At 34.3% G+C, this 17,577-nt stretch overlaps 1 protein-coding gene across 1 annotated transcript in view; it reads right to left on the minus strand.

Moving 5' to 3' along the window:
• The window catches only part of LOC136031055 (cytochrome P450 302a1, mitochondrial-like), a 52,903-nt gene extending 36,106 nt beyond the window's left edge, over positions 1 to 16,797 (minus strand). The window contains exons 1-3 of the mRNA XM_065710295.1: positions 16,703 to 16,797; positions 10,579 to 10,710; positions 3,276 to 3,513 (exon numbers count right to left, since the gene is read on the minus strand). Coding sequence (XP_065566367.1) covers positions 3,276 to 3,513; positions 10,579 to 10,654 — 314 coding nt within the window. The 5' untranslated portion in view covers positions 10,655 to 10,710; positions 16,703 to 16,797. The remainder of the gene's footprint in view (positions 1 to 3,275; positions 3,514 to 10,578; positions 10,711 to 16,702) is intronic.
• Positions 16,798 to 17,577: the final 780 nt, after the last annotated feature.

Raw genomic sequence — 17,577 nt, forward strand, 5'->3', positions numbered from 1 at the left:
GCCCCTCTCTAACAGAATGAGAAATTCTGCGTTTTTCTGCGAAGGATGGTATCACTTACATGCCTTTTTTCTTAATTAATAGACATTGCACCACCGTAAAGTGGCATTTTCAAAAAATAAAACTTTTGGCCCATCAATGGTCAGAAAGCTATCTAGTAAAAATCGCCAGACAGCTCATCGATTTTAAATTTGCAAAAGGCTGCTTATACAGCTTCCCAGTTTCAGAAGCAGTAATGCCACCCCGGTGGCACATATACTACTAAACATGCATGTAGTACACACAAAATAAACAGTTAATATAAACATTCATGTAGTTTCATTTCCCAAAACTGATTTACTTGAAGCTTGAAAAAATGGAACTCATTGGTCTATTATTGCCCATCAGCTATTATGGAGGAGGCGTGGAGAATCTTTGTGTAGAAAGATGAGGAGGATCCCTGAAGCTGAAAAAGTTTTCTTGTGCCCAAATGTCATAACTCTCAGTGAGCCCTCCAATAAATATAGGATTTTTTTTGGGAGAGGGAGTGGAAATTCATGGAAGATTTCACTTCATTCCCAAGAATATTTTTCGACTTAGCCTTTACTAGGAGTGGCGCTGGGTGATAAGTCCTTTTTTATTCCATAAACTTTTCTTTTCGTGGCAACATCAAAGATAACTTATTGGTTAATGGGACAAAAAGCAGAATAGGTAGGAATACCATGAGTGCCACCCTGGAGGCGAGTTCTACAAGGAGCTTTTTTGTTGCGAAGAATTAGAGAGGAATATTTCTGATGTCCTTATCCATATACTTTTTTAATGTATTCTTGTTTTCCAGAGGGACGCGGGCTATTGCCCCCTGGCCCCCCGCCAACGTCCATGGAGGCATTTCAATAACAATGATTTCTTCACAGAGCTCACCCTGAAAAACATGAAAATTTTGACCCTATAAATCACTTTTGATATTTAAAACTCAACCCCCTCTCCCAAGAAATATTTGACGGGAGCAGTTTCTTATTAATAATTGCCATATCGAGGCTTTGTTACACGACTATTAAACTTAACTGTAAAAAACATAAAAGATCTAGGTTAAAAAAGGGAGCGGTAACCTTCCTTACATTCGAGAGAGCCTTGGGTGAAACCATTCTTAGAGGTAGGTGAAGAGCGACAGTCGTCAACAGAAACCCAAAACTCAAAGAAAAACGGAGTTTTGATTACACTATGTCAAAAAAAATTTACTACTTAGGGTGCGCCTACACATGTACAACTTTCAAAGTTGCTCATCAAAGCTATAAGCAAGGCAAAAAACGCGTGGTTTGAGAAATAGGCTGAGGAACTCGTCCAAAAAGGGTAAAAATCCAAGTCAAAAATTTATAATGGAGCTCAATGCATATGAGAACTTTAAAACCAGTGTCTCCAAAACACAAAATTCCTTTTTCTTCCAGAAGGCTAGTCACACATGCGTGCTTTTCCCATGGGTGCACAATCAATCCAGTAAACCACAGAAATTTGAAAGTAACCTCATTCGCTTAAACATTTAAACATCTAGTAGCATTTTCAAGCAATAAAAGAGATAAGGCAGCAGGAAAATGACGCATTCTAGCAAGTTGGCACACAATTCAGCAGTTTTGACCTAAAAGGCCCTAAGTGTCAAAAAGAATTCAGAAAACTAATAAAAGGATATTTATGTAGCCTGCTAGTCAAAGAGGTCACACCGACGCGTGGTACACCATTGATCTCTTAGCATACACGCAGTACACAAGGATATAAACTGTTATTATGGACTGTTTATCCAATAAGAATAACATCTATAAAGAAACTCTATCATTGTTTTGGCTCTTTTCTAACAGAAAATAGGAGTACCTTGGCAGGATTACCATAGGAGGTCTTGGCATACTAAAATTTCCTGTCCTGAAAAAAAAACCATCTAGATAGGTAACGAATTTAGAAATTTTTTCCAGGGATGATCGTATCGAAAAAAAATCATTCTATAGTACCAGGGGAGTGCTCATTAAAACTGACGACGTCATTTTTTTTACAGAGTTTTAGAGTTGGCTACTTAACAGTGGCTACTTTGAATAAATCAAGATAATATAGGAGAAAGTGCAAAATAATTTTTTTTTTATGTCGGTCGTCCTTACTTAAACTTTTAGAGTATCAATCAACCAGAACAAAATGTAATAGAAAAATTGTCATCTTTGTAGCCAGTTTTGAATTTCTTAATGTGTTGATGCGGGAAATTGAAGTGTGCATTGGGGACGAACCCCCCCCCCCCCAAAAAAAAAAAAAACGAATTCACAACTGTTGAAAATGACACGTCTTTGGAAGAACAACAACCTGGACAATAAAACGTCCGAAAATCAATGGGACAGAATTCCAGGACTGTCAATATCAAATTCAATGTCAATATAGGCTACTAAATACAACTGGAGAAATCTAAAGAGAGAGTAGCCCTTCTTATGTACTTGCATTAAGCGTCCTCGGCCATGGGATAAGCTCTTTGCGTTTAAAGTTTTAATGTCACTCTCTACTTAAATTTCATAAAAAACAGATGTCTTTTTTATCTAATTCAGATGAAACCCTTTCCGTTTACAATATAGTTTAGGAGGCATAAAAAACTATATCTTGCCAAAACTAAAGCTCATTTAATTTCGAATTTCGTTGAGGCTGGCAGATCTAAAGGCTTTTCAAGAAATCTTGATTGACTAAATTTTCCAAAACTATGATAAAACCTGGCATTTTTTTTAAAATACATGAGCTTTCGAGCGTAGATTATTTTAATAATTTTTTCCAGTTTGTTCAATCTCTTGCGGATGGATCTTGGTCATAAAACAGAATCTTTTCTCTTGGAATTTCTATTTTTCCCTCTCTTGACAAAGTCATCTTTACTGGGAATCGTTTTGTTCTTCTAAATTCTGATTAAGTTCGCATCGTTTAACATCGATTTTTTAAAATGAATATGGATGTGCTTAGCAAAATCTCATTATTCATGCCACTCAGTGAAACCTCGGTAGCCAATTTTAGGAGTTAATTGGAAGATTTTTAAAAAATATTTTCTTTTTTTAAGAAGAACTGAAAAACTCAAATTGAAAAACTTTTTATGTGCCCCATGAATCTATTAAACATTAAAAAAAAACGATTCAAAAACATTGCTTTTAGTAGAATTCTGTAGCAGGTTATCAAAAAGCAAAGCGTCGATTAATATATATAAAAAAAATGGGGCACCGACCCTTCTCTTTATCTTTTACCCGCTATCTTGATTATTTTAAAGTTCTTAAATCAGTAGGAAACAACTTACGTCGGTAACAAACCTCCGGTATTATATAGATTCGCATTATCTTTCCTATACTTTTCTAAGGCTGTATGAGATCTTCGACTCGGGAACTTTCCATCTTGTTCAAACATGGACTCAATATCTTCTGGGTTATAAAGGAATAATAAATTGACTCCAGGTAGTATTTGCTCGTAAACCATGCTTCCATATCGCTCATACTTCTTTAAACCACTTTTATCCAGATGGTCAAATGAATATTCACCTGAAATGTTTCAAGTTGGATAAATTATCAAGAAGAAATCACGTCTATTAGCCCAATGAATTAAAGGGGTATAAGGAACATCATTAAAACTTAAAAACGAACAGAAATTAATAAGTATAAAGGGGGGCTAGCCCCCTCCTCAATACCTTGCTCTTCACTCTAATGTTTTTTAGTACTTTAAAAAGCTTCTTATTGTTCCAATCAAACGAATCTTGTGTTTCAGGAGTTTTTCTTGAAGAATTGGGACAAAAAGTCAAATTTTAGTGTAAACGACGAAGCAGTGAGGAGGAGGCAGTCCCCGTTAGTGCGTAAAAATTTCTGTTCGTTTTAAATTTTAAAGTTGCTCCTTATTTTCAGTTTTAAATTATTTTTTTATTAATTTCTGATCGTTTTTAAATAATACCAGAAAATCCAGCTCATTCTCCACGAAAAATCCTTTTGACAATTCAATCCCGGGGAAAATTTTACCCCGAACAATTACCATTAACATCTCCATGTGTAAAATTAAGCTGGTAAAGAAAAAGTAAGACAAATAAAAAGAACCTTGTATAGGTTTCTTTGAAAAGTTCAACCCATGGAAACTTCCCTATCCATGGAAACTTGTCCCGTGGAAAATCCACCCTTTCCCCAACCCGAGAAATGTATGCATACTTCCAGGACTGCCACAGGTTTGGCGGCACGAAAGTAGGGACTTAGGGACTTTTTGGAACCGAAAAAGGGACTTTTAGGGACTTTGTGGAACCGAAAAAGGGACTTTTAGGGACCTACGGTCGTTACTACCAAACCTATAATATAGATGTACTGTAGGCTTTGCCCTTTGAGAGCTAGGATTAGAGGTCAGGGATGCTAAAAAAAAAAAAAAATTTAGATCGCCTGGAATTTCATCACATCCCAGAAGGGTTATAGAGCACATTTGTCCTTCCACAACACCTTCCAATCTTTCTTTCCATTTTTAATTTCGATTCTGTATTTTTATTTCAAGTATATACGTAAAAAAAAAAATTGAAACTGGATGAAACACATTTCTCACTTTTCTGACTTTCAAAAGACTAGTTATGAGCAGCTGCTTCTTCATCAGGATTGCCGTCTGCGTGCTTTCAAGATCTGCGGATTTTTTTTTTTCATCGCGGAGTGCTAATGACCCACTAGCGTTGCCTGAGCAAGCTGGATTTCTACCATATTGTTCTTCTGAATTCCATTCTGCAGTCGATTCGTTGCTTCTTGAAGCATCTGATCAGTTGCTTTTTCCTTAGTCCCGAATGCTTTCTTTTTCTCTTTCAAAGTCTCCTCAAGAGTCTTTATCATTTCTTTGTTCGACAACATTTCAGCGATAAGCTGCTGCTTTTGCTGTTCTTCTTTTTCCGACTTGTGCCGTTCTTCTTCACCATTTTTTCTCAACTCTTTCTCCCGTTTTAGATAGTTTTGATAGCTCTTCTGCACTGACTTAGCAAGTTTTATCAAATCTTCAGCAACACAAACCTTTTGAGCACTCCCACCAACTCGACACAACCCGTCAGTAACAAAAAGCTTGAAATTTAACATGCAGTCATTCATGGATACTCTCTACTCACTGAGGATCCTCCCAGACACTAAAACCGCGCTCAACACTGGCTGAACCATGAGAAATAATCAACGTATTCTTCACCACGACAGCCAAAATTGGATATCCCATTCTATTCCATTGCTCATCTATCCTTGTCGGCACAGATGGGAACTCACTCATCTGAACTAACTTAAACTCGTCTAGTAGCAAATCGATTTTTACTGGGATAGGCAGTTTTTGGGTGACATAGAACAAACCCTGAATAGAATCTGACTTAAACTGGCTTGGGTTCAAGAAAAACAAGCTTGCTTTAAAATGTACTTTGCAGCCGACGTGTAGTGCTTCTGTACACTCAGCAAAAAAAAAAACAAAAAAAAACACGTCTAAAAGCTCGACAGTAGCTCTGAGACAGGTCCTAACTTCGTCAATTAGAGAGGCAGCAACTTCAAACAGAGGAAGCATATTTTTGTCATCTTTGAACGTTCTTAGACTCAAGTCTTCTAACAATTTCTGAGCTGCTTCGGCTTTCAAGATACACCAAGCAAGCGTCCGAACAAGAAGTTCCAGTTCCATAAAAATTTCATGTACCAACGGTTCTTCTCGCTGAAACTTCAAAGTAAACCGATTAAAAAAGACTAGAATTGTCAGCAATGAACTGAAACTCTGTTTTCAAAGTGGACTGCTTCAGGAGTTTTGCAATCTCTTTATATGCGTTCGACCTCATCAAAATAGCATTTTCCTTTGGAATGAAGACGGTAAAATACTTGACAATAGCTGGCCACTGCTCAATCATCTTAGCAGCAGCAGGACCAATCGATAGCCATCAGGTTGTTACATGTTTAACAAAGTTTGACCTGGGAACTCCAGTTTTCTGCTAGATTTTTGTATAATCTTCCAGCCACACAGGCCACCCACGAAAAAAGTAATACACCTTCATAATGAGATTAGAGCAAGTCTCCCCAGCCTCTTGTAGGCTTTTGTGAAAGGCATTATGCACAATGTGGATTCTACAGGTGCCAATGTCTAAAGGTCCATCACCATTTGTTACCTTACGTTCTCACTGTCCATGAGTCTGAACAGTTTTTTATTCACATTAGGGCTGTCATTGCTCAAAGTAAGCAGCTTAGAGAGGAACAAACTGCTACCATTAATTGCGTTCAGAATTTCCGATTTTAGGTCCTCTGCAGTGGCATGACCTAAGAAACAAGTCTTCAGATGCCTCTCAACGACCTGATTCATCTTTTCAGACCAGAAACGAATTATAATCTACAACTCCTTTTTACTTTCGCTGTTTGTAGTTTCATCAAATTCTATCACATAAAAACTATTACCAATTTCCTCCAATGTAATCTTCTGAAAACGTGGTCCAAGCGCTTCGTTCAACAGGTATGTAAACTTAGTTTGCCCGTTGGAGAAATTATTAAGAACTAGGTCCTAGAACATTTTCTTGAAGACTTCTGTTATTCAGGAGTTTATTCTGTATTACCGGAGTAGTCAGATTCAATCAAGCTTAGAGCCCATGTAATTTCAGCTATCACTGTTTGCTCATTTACTGAGTAAGTGTAATTCCTAGTTTGATTACAGGGCGCAGCTGGAGGCTGAAGTCGAGTGAAGCTGTTTGAGTTTCAGCTTGGTCTGGACGTTTTTTTTTAGAGTCCGAGTTGTTGTTTTTTTAGTCCGAGTGTGCTGCAGTAGAGAGTAACAACCTTTCTGACAAGCAAGTGATGAATTGCAAATGACACAGTAGAACAAGCGTACATCTCCTAGGACTGCTCTGAACCACTCTTTCATTTGGTGCCCTATTTCGTCTTTCTCCTCAGGCCAAACATCCTTAAATTTGCACTTTCCCATTTAAATTCATTTATAAGCATTTACCGTTAAGCCAGAAAAAAGATAAAAAGTTAAGAGCAGTTATTCCAAGAGGCTATTACCCTTCAGCTCCCTAAAATCCAAGGCTGGCCCACGTCTCTGTCAAGACACTGACAAAATAACAAAATCTCCTGAAAGCTAGGATAAAAAAAAAAATTCTAGCATAATACTGACAAAATAATCAGCCCCTTAGAATTCAAGGCTAGCTAGGACCGCGTTTTAGCATAACACTGACAAAATAATTGAATCTCCTGAAAGCTAGGATAAAAAAAATATATCCTAAGATGACTCCAGAGGCAAAGTGTGTCAATTCTTTTCACTACTTTATACAGTAACGCTGTGGCCGTGAAACAGGATTATGGTTACAAGAACACATGTTGAAAATAACTTACATGAAACAAAACTGAAATACCATACCTTGCATAGTAGCTTCCATTACTTAGAGATAAGATATTCAACTAATATGGAAGAATGTTAATCAGGAAAAAATCTTAAGGGACCTGAGCACTGATTTAGGGACTAAAAGGGACCAAAGCTAGATTTAGGGACTTTGTGACAGCCCTGTACTTCCCAATAACAACTTTTATATGTAAACAATGGGTAAATTTCATAACTTAGAAACCTTTCCTAGGGGCTGTGGGGGGGTCATGTTGTCTTCAAAACCATAGTTATTGGACCATTCAACTATGCTGGACAATATGACTATCTCAAAATTTTGATCAAATGACTTTTGTGGGGAAAGTCGAGAGAGGGGGGCTTGCTGGCCTCCAATCTTTTGGACATTTACAAAGGAAATTGAAATTTTTCTAAAATTAGACATTAGAATTTTTTCATGAGGACATTAATTTCCCTTCAAATGAGCCCTCTACCAAAATTCTCGGACCATTGATTCGATACGATCAACCCCGGGGAAAACAAAAACAAATAAAATAAACACGCATCTATGATCTTTCTTTTGGCAAAAACAAATGCAAAATTCAATATTTTTGGAGATGGGAGCTAGACACCTCTACAAAGGGGCTCTCTGATATGCTAAATTTGACGGTGTGGTTTTCATTGAGATTACTTGACTTTTAGGGCATGTTTCCCTCCTTTTTCGAAAATGAGGCAAATTTTCTCAGGCTCGTAGCCTGTGATGGATAAACTTAACCTAATGAATCTTATGTATTTGGAATCAGCATAGTAAGCAGATTCTTTTTATATATTTGTCGAAATCAAAATTCAATTTCTTAGTATTTCGGTTACTATTGAGCGCTGTAACTCCTTACTTACAGTTTATTGCCACAAACTGTTAGAAAAGGTATTGAATTAAAAAGTGTTTGAATAATATTCCTAAGTTCCAGTTCTTTCACAATCAAGATCTGCTTACAAACACACAGAAAAAAAAAATCCTAGCTTATCCAGATAAGCATTACTACTTCTTGTATATCATAACGATAATAGCTTTAGAAATTAGTTATATGATTTTGCTTCATTTTCTTATTTATAAGAAACTGCAGGACTATGTCAAACATCTCAAAGCATTTCTGGACTTAAATATATTAATCATCCCAAAAAGAGAAAATTTTCAAAATAGAAATTCCCAAGATATTAGAACTTATTAGTTCAATGTACGAATTTTCTTCATTATTTCTCAGCAACTAACAGGCAAATCATAATATTTTTTTTCAAAGGATACTAAAGAGATAATTTAATATGCTGCAAATATCCAAGGCTACTAGGTCCCTAAAGGTGTTTATCTTTGGAGCAGGTGCACTTTAGGTTACTTAGTCAGAATCAGTGCTCAGTCCGTCAATAAAGAAATTCAACGAAAAGTCACCAAAGAATTTGTCTTAAGAAACATCAAAATTATGTAAATTTACCGAAGTTTATAATAAGATAAATTTATTCTATCAGGAGAGTTTGTATACTGATAATTTATTACGTAGAGTGATGGTTGTCATTTGAACGGTCATAGACAAGACAATAAATAGCACCAAAACGCGGTTAAGGTGGTAAAAAAAAGTTAGTCATGTGTTACAGGTGAAGGAAAACCACTTGCCACAAAGTTACAGTTTTGGATAATCCAGTGGGAGCTGTATGATAGGCTGGACGTCCAAGAAGAAAATAAGAAAAAATCAAGAGTTAAGAACTATCCCCTCCCCCCAAAAAAATGGATAAGGCCCAGGTAGCAAAAGCAGTAGTAATGTATACTACAGCTCTTAGAAGACCATGAGCTGTTTCTCCATGTAAAAATGTAACTCTAGTTTACTCAGAGAAAAACAATCTCTAGGATTCAGAGAAAAACTGATGACAGATGAAAACTTTTTACATTTTCGAAGAAAAAAAAACTCTAGTTTACTCAGAAAAAACAACCTTTAGGATTCAAAGAAAAACTGATGACAGATGAAAACTTTTTTTTGGCAAAACAAAACAAATTATGTGACTCAGTTTAATTTCTCCTTATGAATATTCATATTATTACTCGATGAAAATACTTGGCAAAACAATTAAAAATTTTAGAAAAAAATTATTTATTTTAAGGTTTTGAGATCAACTTCCCCAGAATCATTTCCAGGAATCCTAAAATAGATAAATACTTTTGATTTCAGGGTATTTTAAGACATCCAAGGTTTCTGTGCAAGTTTGATATTACATGACAAACCTAAAAGACAAAAAGTTTCCATGACAAGAAAGGAGAGTTTAATCTCCAGACAAAAATTTATGAAAAACTTACCATCTACAATTCGCTTCCTCAAATTAGATACACGGTTTTTATTTTGATCTCCTGTGATTTCTAATCTATACGTTGGTAATAATTATAAAAGTTATAATAAAAAGCAACGAAGGCACTAATGATGCTCCACAACATAAGTACAAGACCTTCAAAACCTCAGCTATGTAGTACTGCCTAGCCCCTCATTTAGGAAGTCGATTTATCCTAATATGCGTTTTCAAGCTCTTTTAGCAAGCTTGTTTGTTTCAAAATCCTCCTTGTTTGTAGTCGTGGTGTTTTACACTTTTCTATAGCTTGTTTGAGCTTTGCTGATCATTTTATTCACTTTTTATCTACTACACTGTAAAAATTAAATTATTCTTTTTTTTTGCGCTTCCTCATAGGAAGCGCTTTTGTCTTTTTTTTGTTTTAATGATACAAAATTTTACTGGTTATAAGGAAACTCCAAATTATTATCATAATTCAACGGATTATACACTAAAATAAATGTCTTTCCCTATACAGTTTTATCTGTAATTTATTCAATGGGCTTATGCTAACTCTATGCTGTTTTTAACGAGTAACATATTTTTTTTTCTTATGTATCTTATAAAAAAAAAACAGTTAAATAACCGAAGAGAGCCACTTTTTAAGCAGAACACTTTCTATCTTTCCTAGCACATTTGTCCACCTTCCCTCATAGCTCAGAAATATGCTCTTTGAGTTTTTCGAAAATGATGAGTAGGATGTAAAATCTGTTTCAAATATTGAAAAATAAAAATACCTCTCCTGGATATATATCCCCTTGCCTGTGACGACAAAAAAAAGCAGCAGAGATGATAATACTGCTTTAAAAAAAAATATGTACGAGAACGGGCGCAAAAGTATGGGGGATCAAGCAGCTTGACACACAGTAAACTTCTATGGCTTAAACAAATATATACTTAGACGTAGTTACCAAATCTTGAATATTGCAACAAGGTTCCAATCAGGGGAAGACTTGTGGGTCCTTTGATGGATGTGAGAGGCTTCATTGCTCTGAATTTTCTTTAAAAGATCTTGCTAGTTTGCATTATGTACGAAACACCACCTGAAGATATATTATACATATACTTAAAAAGGCATTACACCAGTATATTTTCTTACAAAATATACAAACTTATTTGAAATTAATCATATAGATTTGATTTAATAGCCATTAAAAAATCATACTGAAGTGGCAATGTCCTCTATAAGACTTCAAACTTGAAAAAGTTCCATTACACAAGAACTACAGAAATAATTAGCTTGTTATTTCATATTTATTCAATCCCTCAAGACTCATTATTATAGCTTTAATTGGTAAAAAAAATTATTTAAAATTTAACGTTATCCCATACAAGACTAACAGGTCTTGTATGAGAAATCTTGTACAGGACAGTTTGATTAATACAATTGTGATTCTTCAATTTCAGACAAGAACTCCACAATGGAGCAACAAAAGAAGAAATCATGTGGAGAAATTTGTAGGATCAACAGAAAAGGCCTTACAGAGAAAAATCCAGACTATTTGGCAAAAGAACAAAAGTGTGTAGCTGAATACCAAGCAAAGAAAAAAGAAACACTTACTGATGAAGATAAAGAAAACTTATGTAAGAAAGAAACAGAAAATAAAATAAAATATAGGCAATCAAAAAAAGCAAAAGAAAATACTTCTCCTGAAGTTCCAGCTACACCAAATACAAGCTTCCAAATTCCTTATCAAAGAACACAATCATATGGAAAAGCATTAGCTCTTATATAAAGGAATTTACCTGTTTCCCCCAGAAAACATAAAGCCGTGGTTCATGGGTTAGCTAAAAGACTAGTATAGGGTTGCAGGAAAAAAGGGGATACAACTTGTCTGGTACAAGTAGAAAATTACTCCAAGAAACAATTCAAGCAGTAGAAGAGTTCTTTATTAGACCTGATATATCCTACAAAATGCCTGGCATCAAGGATGAGATAACATTATGGGAGAATGGCAAAAAAATTAGAAAGAAAAAAACATTATCTAACTATGTTTCTGAAAGAAGCCTTTACCCTTTTTGTTGAATCCCACATAGAATACCGAATTGGATTTTCAAAATTTTGCTCTTTGCATACAAGTATTGTTTTACTGCTTCATACTCACCAATGTAAATAAAAATCCATGAAAACTTTATTCAGAAGCTTAAAGGCTTAGCTATACAATACCACACAAAAGACTTTTTATAAAGTACTTTGTAATGCTGATGAAAATTCGCTATGTTGGCAAAACAAATGTGATGAGTGTGCAAAAGAAAAAAGGTTACAGTGAATATTGAACTTGATAAGAAGATCACTTGGCGACAGTGGATGAATGTTAAAGAAATATCAAATGATGGAAAGAAAAGGAGAATTTTAAAGATTGTTAGACAGAGAGGATATGCAGGTGATTTACATGAAGAAGTTCAGAAAATTGGGAGTCTGTTATAAATCATGTCAACATTAAACAAATACAGTCAAATGAATTTCAGAATGATTTAAGAAATCTTAATGTTTGTGTTCTCCACATGGACTTTGCTATGAAGTACTCATGTGGGTACCAAAGTAAAATTCAAAGTGCACTATGGAGTAGGTAATTCTAGTGTGCAACCTTCAATGGAGAGTGTAAGATTTATTTGATATTCTCAGATACAAAGGAAAAATCTAAGGACACAGTTTCTGTATTCATTTCTCACCTTTACAGTAAATACTTGACAAAGGAAGCTGTGTCTGGTATTGATTGTGAATTTATTTGGACTGATGGCCCTTTTTTAGAGTTCAGGAATAAATTTATGGCCCAATTTCTTAAAAAACTATCAGATGAACATAATGTCCCATTTTGCTGGAAATATTTTGCTACTAGTCATGGCAAGGGAGTAGTCAATAGGATTGGAAGTAATCCGAAATCACCTGTTAGGAGATCTGTAATGAGCAAGGGTTCTAATGCTAAGGTTGTGCAATCATCTAATGATTTTGCACGGGCTGCTAGTAGATTGATGAATAAAACAACTGTCAGTCATATTTCACAGGAACAGATTGATCAGCATAGAGATAGTATTGACTTTTGGAGAGATATGGCAAAAGTGAATGGCATTCTAAAATACATGTTACACAATGGTCTTACGATGGGGTGCATTTATATGAGAATGCCAAGAAGTCTAAGCCTTTATTATCAATGTATCAGATAGATAACACAATCAGCATGGATACACCAAAGTCTGTTGAAGTCAATGATAGTCTAGCCATTGGAGAATGGTGTGTTATCAAGTATGACGATGAAGAATTTCCTGGGGAAGTTATTAGCAAGATCAGAGATGAATATGAAGTATCAGTCTTACATAGAGCAGGAAAGAAAAATTTCAAGTGGCCATCTCCAGCAGAGAAGCTTCTTTATAATGGAGATGAAGTAACAAAGAAACTAGAAGGTCTTCCTGACGTTGTACAGATAGAATCTTGTTTTCTGTGGATTTCCTGACTATAAATAACCTGAAACGAAATCCCATTCCTTCATGTTTTAACAAGTTTTACTATTACATTTTTAATAAATTCACCTATGTACATTATCAAGTAACATTCATTCAATTTGATGAATATTTTAAATTGCTTACCTGTTTGCTTAACTTCTGATGTTGTACAGATGGAATCTTGCCTTCCTTGGAAATTTCCTGACTATGAATAACCTGTTTTATTACTTTATTTACAAGACTTGAACTACATATTTTGAGAAATATTATTTAAACTTATATCTAAATCCAATTCCTTAATGTCTTAGTAATTTTTACTATTACATTCTTAAATAAATTCATCTATGTACATTATCAAGTCACATTCATTCAATTTGGTGGATATTATTTGCTTACCTATATTGTAACTGCATGCTTGCTATTAATCTTTTATGAGTATTTAACCTATCAATTTAGTTTTTTTAAACTTAAATGTGTAGGATTAATATCCATACAGCATTCAAGTGTTACTCTTGATATACAAAATTTAGTGTTACAAAATTTTAGCAAGATGATACCACTAATGTAAAAAAATCATAGTGTCCTGTAAGAGACTTTTTCAATATCCTGTTCATGACCTTGAGTTTCAAGAGTTAAAACATTACTGAATTACATTACTAAAGTATATTAAAAAAATAAATAAGCTGCAATTTAACTTAATATTATCAATATTAACTATTATTTACAGTTGAATAGGTTTTTAAAACTCAAACTTCACAGACTTTTAAAAGCAAACTTTTTATTCTGATATTTTGTATTTTTCTGCATCCTGTACAAGACCTGTACTTTTTGTTTATATTTAAATGACACACAACAAAAGATAAGATTTTATATTTGCCATGCATAGACAAAGGTTATATAAATTGAATGTATTAAACTTCATTTTGGTTATCAAACAGGTAATTAAAAATTGTCTGAATGTCCTGTACAAAAACTGTGGAACTGTCCTAAAGGACAAATTATCCACACTTTTAATAGTTCAAAATGCATTAACTAAATCTAATTTACCCTCCTGAAATGCAAAGATTTAGTTGAGTATTACAAGACTGGTTTTTCCTAAAACCATATTGTGCTACATGCCACAGGTTATTTCTTCCAGAATAATTTGGGACCTGATCAACAATTACTTTTTCCATGATTCTAGAAAAGATTGAAGTATTTGAAATTGGTCAATAATCACTGAAATCTGATTTTAGTCTTCCATTATGAAGTGGTTTTATTACTGCCTTTTTCCATGCAACAGGACATTTGCCAGAATCCAAACAAAGATTAAAAAGATAAGCAAGAAGCCAATGTTGCACATCCATCCCTGAAAGTTTCATTTTCCATTCCCAACTACTTTCCAAGATAGCAAAAAAGCCCCCAAACTACAGTAGAATTTTACCCTAAGTTGAGTGCAGGATATGCAACTTTCAATTTCAGGCAGGGCAGTATCAAGTGTTTCTATGCATATCTATCCCTCAAAGTTTCATTTTCTTACCCCAACCACTTTCTAAGATAGCAAAAAGCCCCTAAACTACAGTAGAAATTTAAACCAAGTTAAGTGCAGGATATGTAACTTTTTACTTTCAGCAAGGAAGAACACTATCAAGTGTGTTTATGAAGCTCAACAAGGCACTAGTTTGGCTACACCTAAAGGTGTGAATGTCCCTGGCATTACCTTATTTAAAGAAAGGAAAGGGTATAACAAAGAGCAACCAGAATGGTCAAAAGCCTCAAACAAATGCTATTTAAAGAGTAGGCCTATTTACATTACTTGGAGCTTCCTATTCTCATATACTGGAGGAAATGTGGCAGCATGATTATGGCCCACAAAATTATTTCCAAAACATTCTCCCTGGACTCCTTGACCCCCCCCCCCTGAACATTATGTGACAAAAGGGTAACCCAAGAAAACCTTCAAAAAGCTCCTCCATCTGAGAAAGAAACCATTTCTTCAGCCAGCAAGTAACAAACTTGTAGAATCAACTCTCTGAAGATATAATGGCTGCTGATTTGATAGGTGTATTCCAGCAAAATCATGACATAGAATGGCTACAGCAAGAGCTCCAGCACAACTGGAAAGCTGTTGAATCCTTAACCCAAATGTAGCAAGTAACCATATCAAACAACCTACAGAAGTCATAACAGGGCATTATAAGGATGGAAAATTTGGTAAATTTATAGCAAACAGGATTACTGGCTTTCATCTAAAGTGAATGTACCACTTGATGCCTTTTTTATGCTCTTTACAAATGTAATAATTGCTTCTACCAGAAATTCAGATTTAAGCACTTTTTGACCTCTTACAAATGACCTAAATATGGGGTTTAAAAAGGCTGAGAAAATCAGTCTCAAACCTTAAATACTTTATAACATTGATCTCATACTTACTGTTCCATTATAAATCCATTTTTTTAATGTTATATAATCCACAAGCACTGATTTTCTAATATTAATTTGGATAAATTAATTTTTCCAATATTATGACATTTTCTTCTTCCTTGACATTGAATTTTAAATAAAAGCATGCATTTTTGGTTGAAAATATGAAAGCCAGCTATTATAAATGCCAGTTATACTGTTTGCTATAGATTTAACTATATTAAATACAGCAATGGTTAGTTTATGTATTTAGTATATGCTATGCTTTACCCCTACCCCCCTGATGTGCAAATATATAGCCCAAATTTGTTCTAAACTATTATAGATTTGCAATTTCAAATATCCTATTATTTTGTAAAAAACAACCAAAAATGCATGCTTTAATTGAAATTTTGGCAACAAGGAAGAAGGAAATGCCATAACATTGATTAAATTTATTTATCCAATTTAATTGTAGAAAATCAGTGCTTGTGGATAATATAACATTTAAAAAAATGGATTTATAATGAAATGGTAAGTTTGAGTCCAATGTTTTAAAGTCTGAGACCAATGTTTTAAGCCTTTTTTATACCCCATAATTAGGTCATTTTTAATAGGTCAAAAAGTGCTTAAATCTGAATTTCAGGTAGAAGCAATTATTATATTTGTAAAGAGCATAAAATAAGACATCAAGTGGTATATTCACTTTATACAAAAGCCAGTAATACTGTTTGCTATAGATTTACCAAAAATTCTTTAGATTTGCTCCAAGCTTTAATTTAAGGTAATGCAGATTAGGCTATGTTGATAATTAGCCTTTAGAGATCTATAGTTTGGAAACTTGTGACCTATATTTTGGGGCACTTAGGGTATTTTTCTATCTTTGGAACCAGATACTGCAAAATAACACATAATTGGAGCATTTGAAGCCTAGTATTCAAAAACCAGGTAGCCTGATAACCTAGATTAAAGTATGGTTACTAGCCTACTCTCTATGCTCATAATAATTATAGAAGATTCGGTGCTTTAGACATTTCTTGTAAAAACATAGGGTACAAAACTTTATCCAGTAGTTTTTACTGACATGAAAAATAGTCAGAAAAAGGATCATTTTTTTTTTAGAAATAGTTTACTTTAAGCATACAAACACTTAATAGACATACTTTACTTTTCAAAAATTGGTGAGAAATGCTTCAAAAGATAGAAATTTACTTATGAATCATTGGTAACTTCAGCTATTTGTCAATCCTTCAAAAATGTAATAGACAGGGCACAGGCATAAGATATTTGAAAATTCTTACTTATGTGAAAAGATGTAGCGAAGTCAATCTTTAATATCCTTTTCCACCGTCCAATTGCTGCCTCACCTGTTCGGCTGTTAACAAACTAACAAACCAGGGGTTTCAATTGGGTAGGAAAACCAATCTTACGAGCTTCAGAAAAAAAGATTTGAATATTCCAGGGATACTTCTAGAATGTGACACACAAGGAAAAAAAGATTTTTGAAAAGTTTTGCTTCGAATTTGCTGGCTAAAGTTTTAAATCCAATCTACCTAATGTTTTATAACGAAAGGTCCTGAATTATCTATAAGAATTAAGGCCGTGATTAATTGAACTGATGGAACTCGAAAATCCCATGTTAAATTGAAAATTTATATTTAAAAAGTACTCAAGTATTCATTGGCGGAAGATGCCGCTTTTAATATCAGGCCATAGCTTCTTGAAGATGCTACAAAATGTTTGAAAGGATTTTGCTCTATTTCCTCTAATTGCTTAGAAATCTTAGAAAATGTCTAGGTCTTTTTCACAAGTGTACTCTATGAAGGATATTGCTTTTGGAAGAAAATCGGTACTATCATGAGCAGAATACAATAACCTGTAAGATGATTGGAACCATTTTTCGATGTATTTTCCTGTTTTCTAAGAGTCCCATAGAATATTTTCAGCTACCTGAAATTTTTACAATTCGGTTGCCAGAAAGAATCGTTTCAGATCGCCGATAATACCCCCTAGAGACCAAAATGACAAGCTGGTATAATCAGCTGCTTCTCAATAGAGTGTGAAATTTTCATAAATTATTTCAATGC

This window comes from Artemia franciscana, chromosome 1 (genome assembly GCF_032884065.1).
Source record: "Artemia franciscana chromosome 1, ASM3288406v1, whole genome shotgun sequence".
NCBI classification, from domain to species: Eukaryota; Metazoa; Arthropoda; class Branchiopoda; order Anostraca; family Artemiidae; genus Artemia; species Artemia franciscana.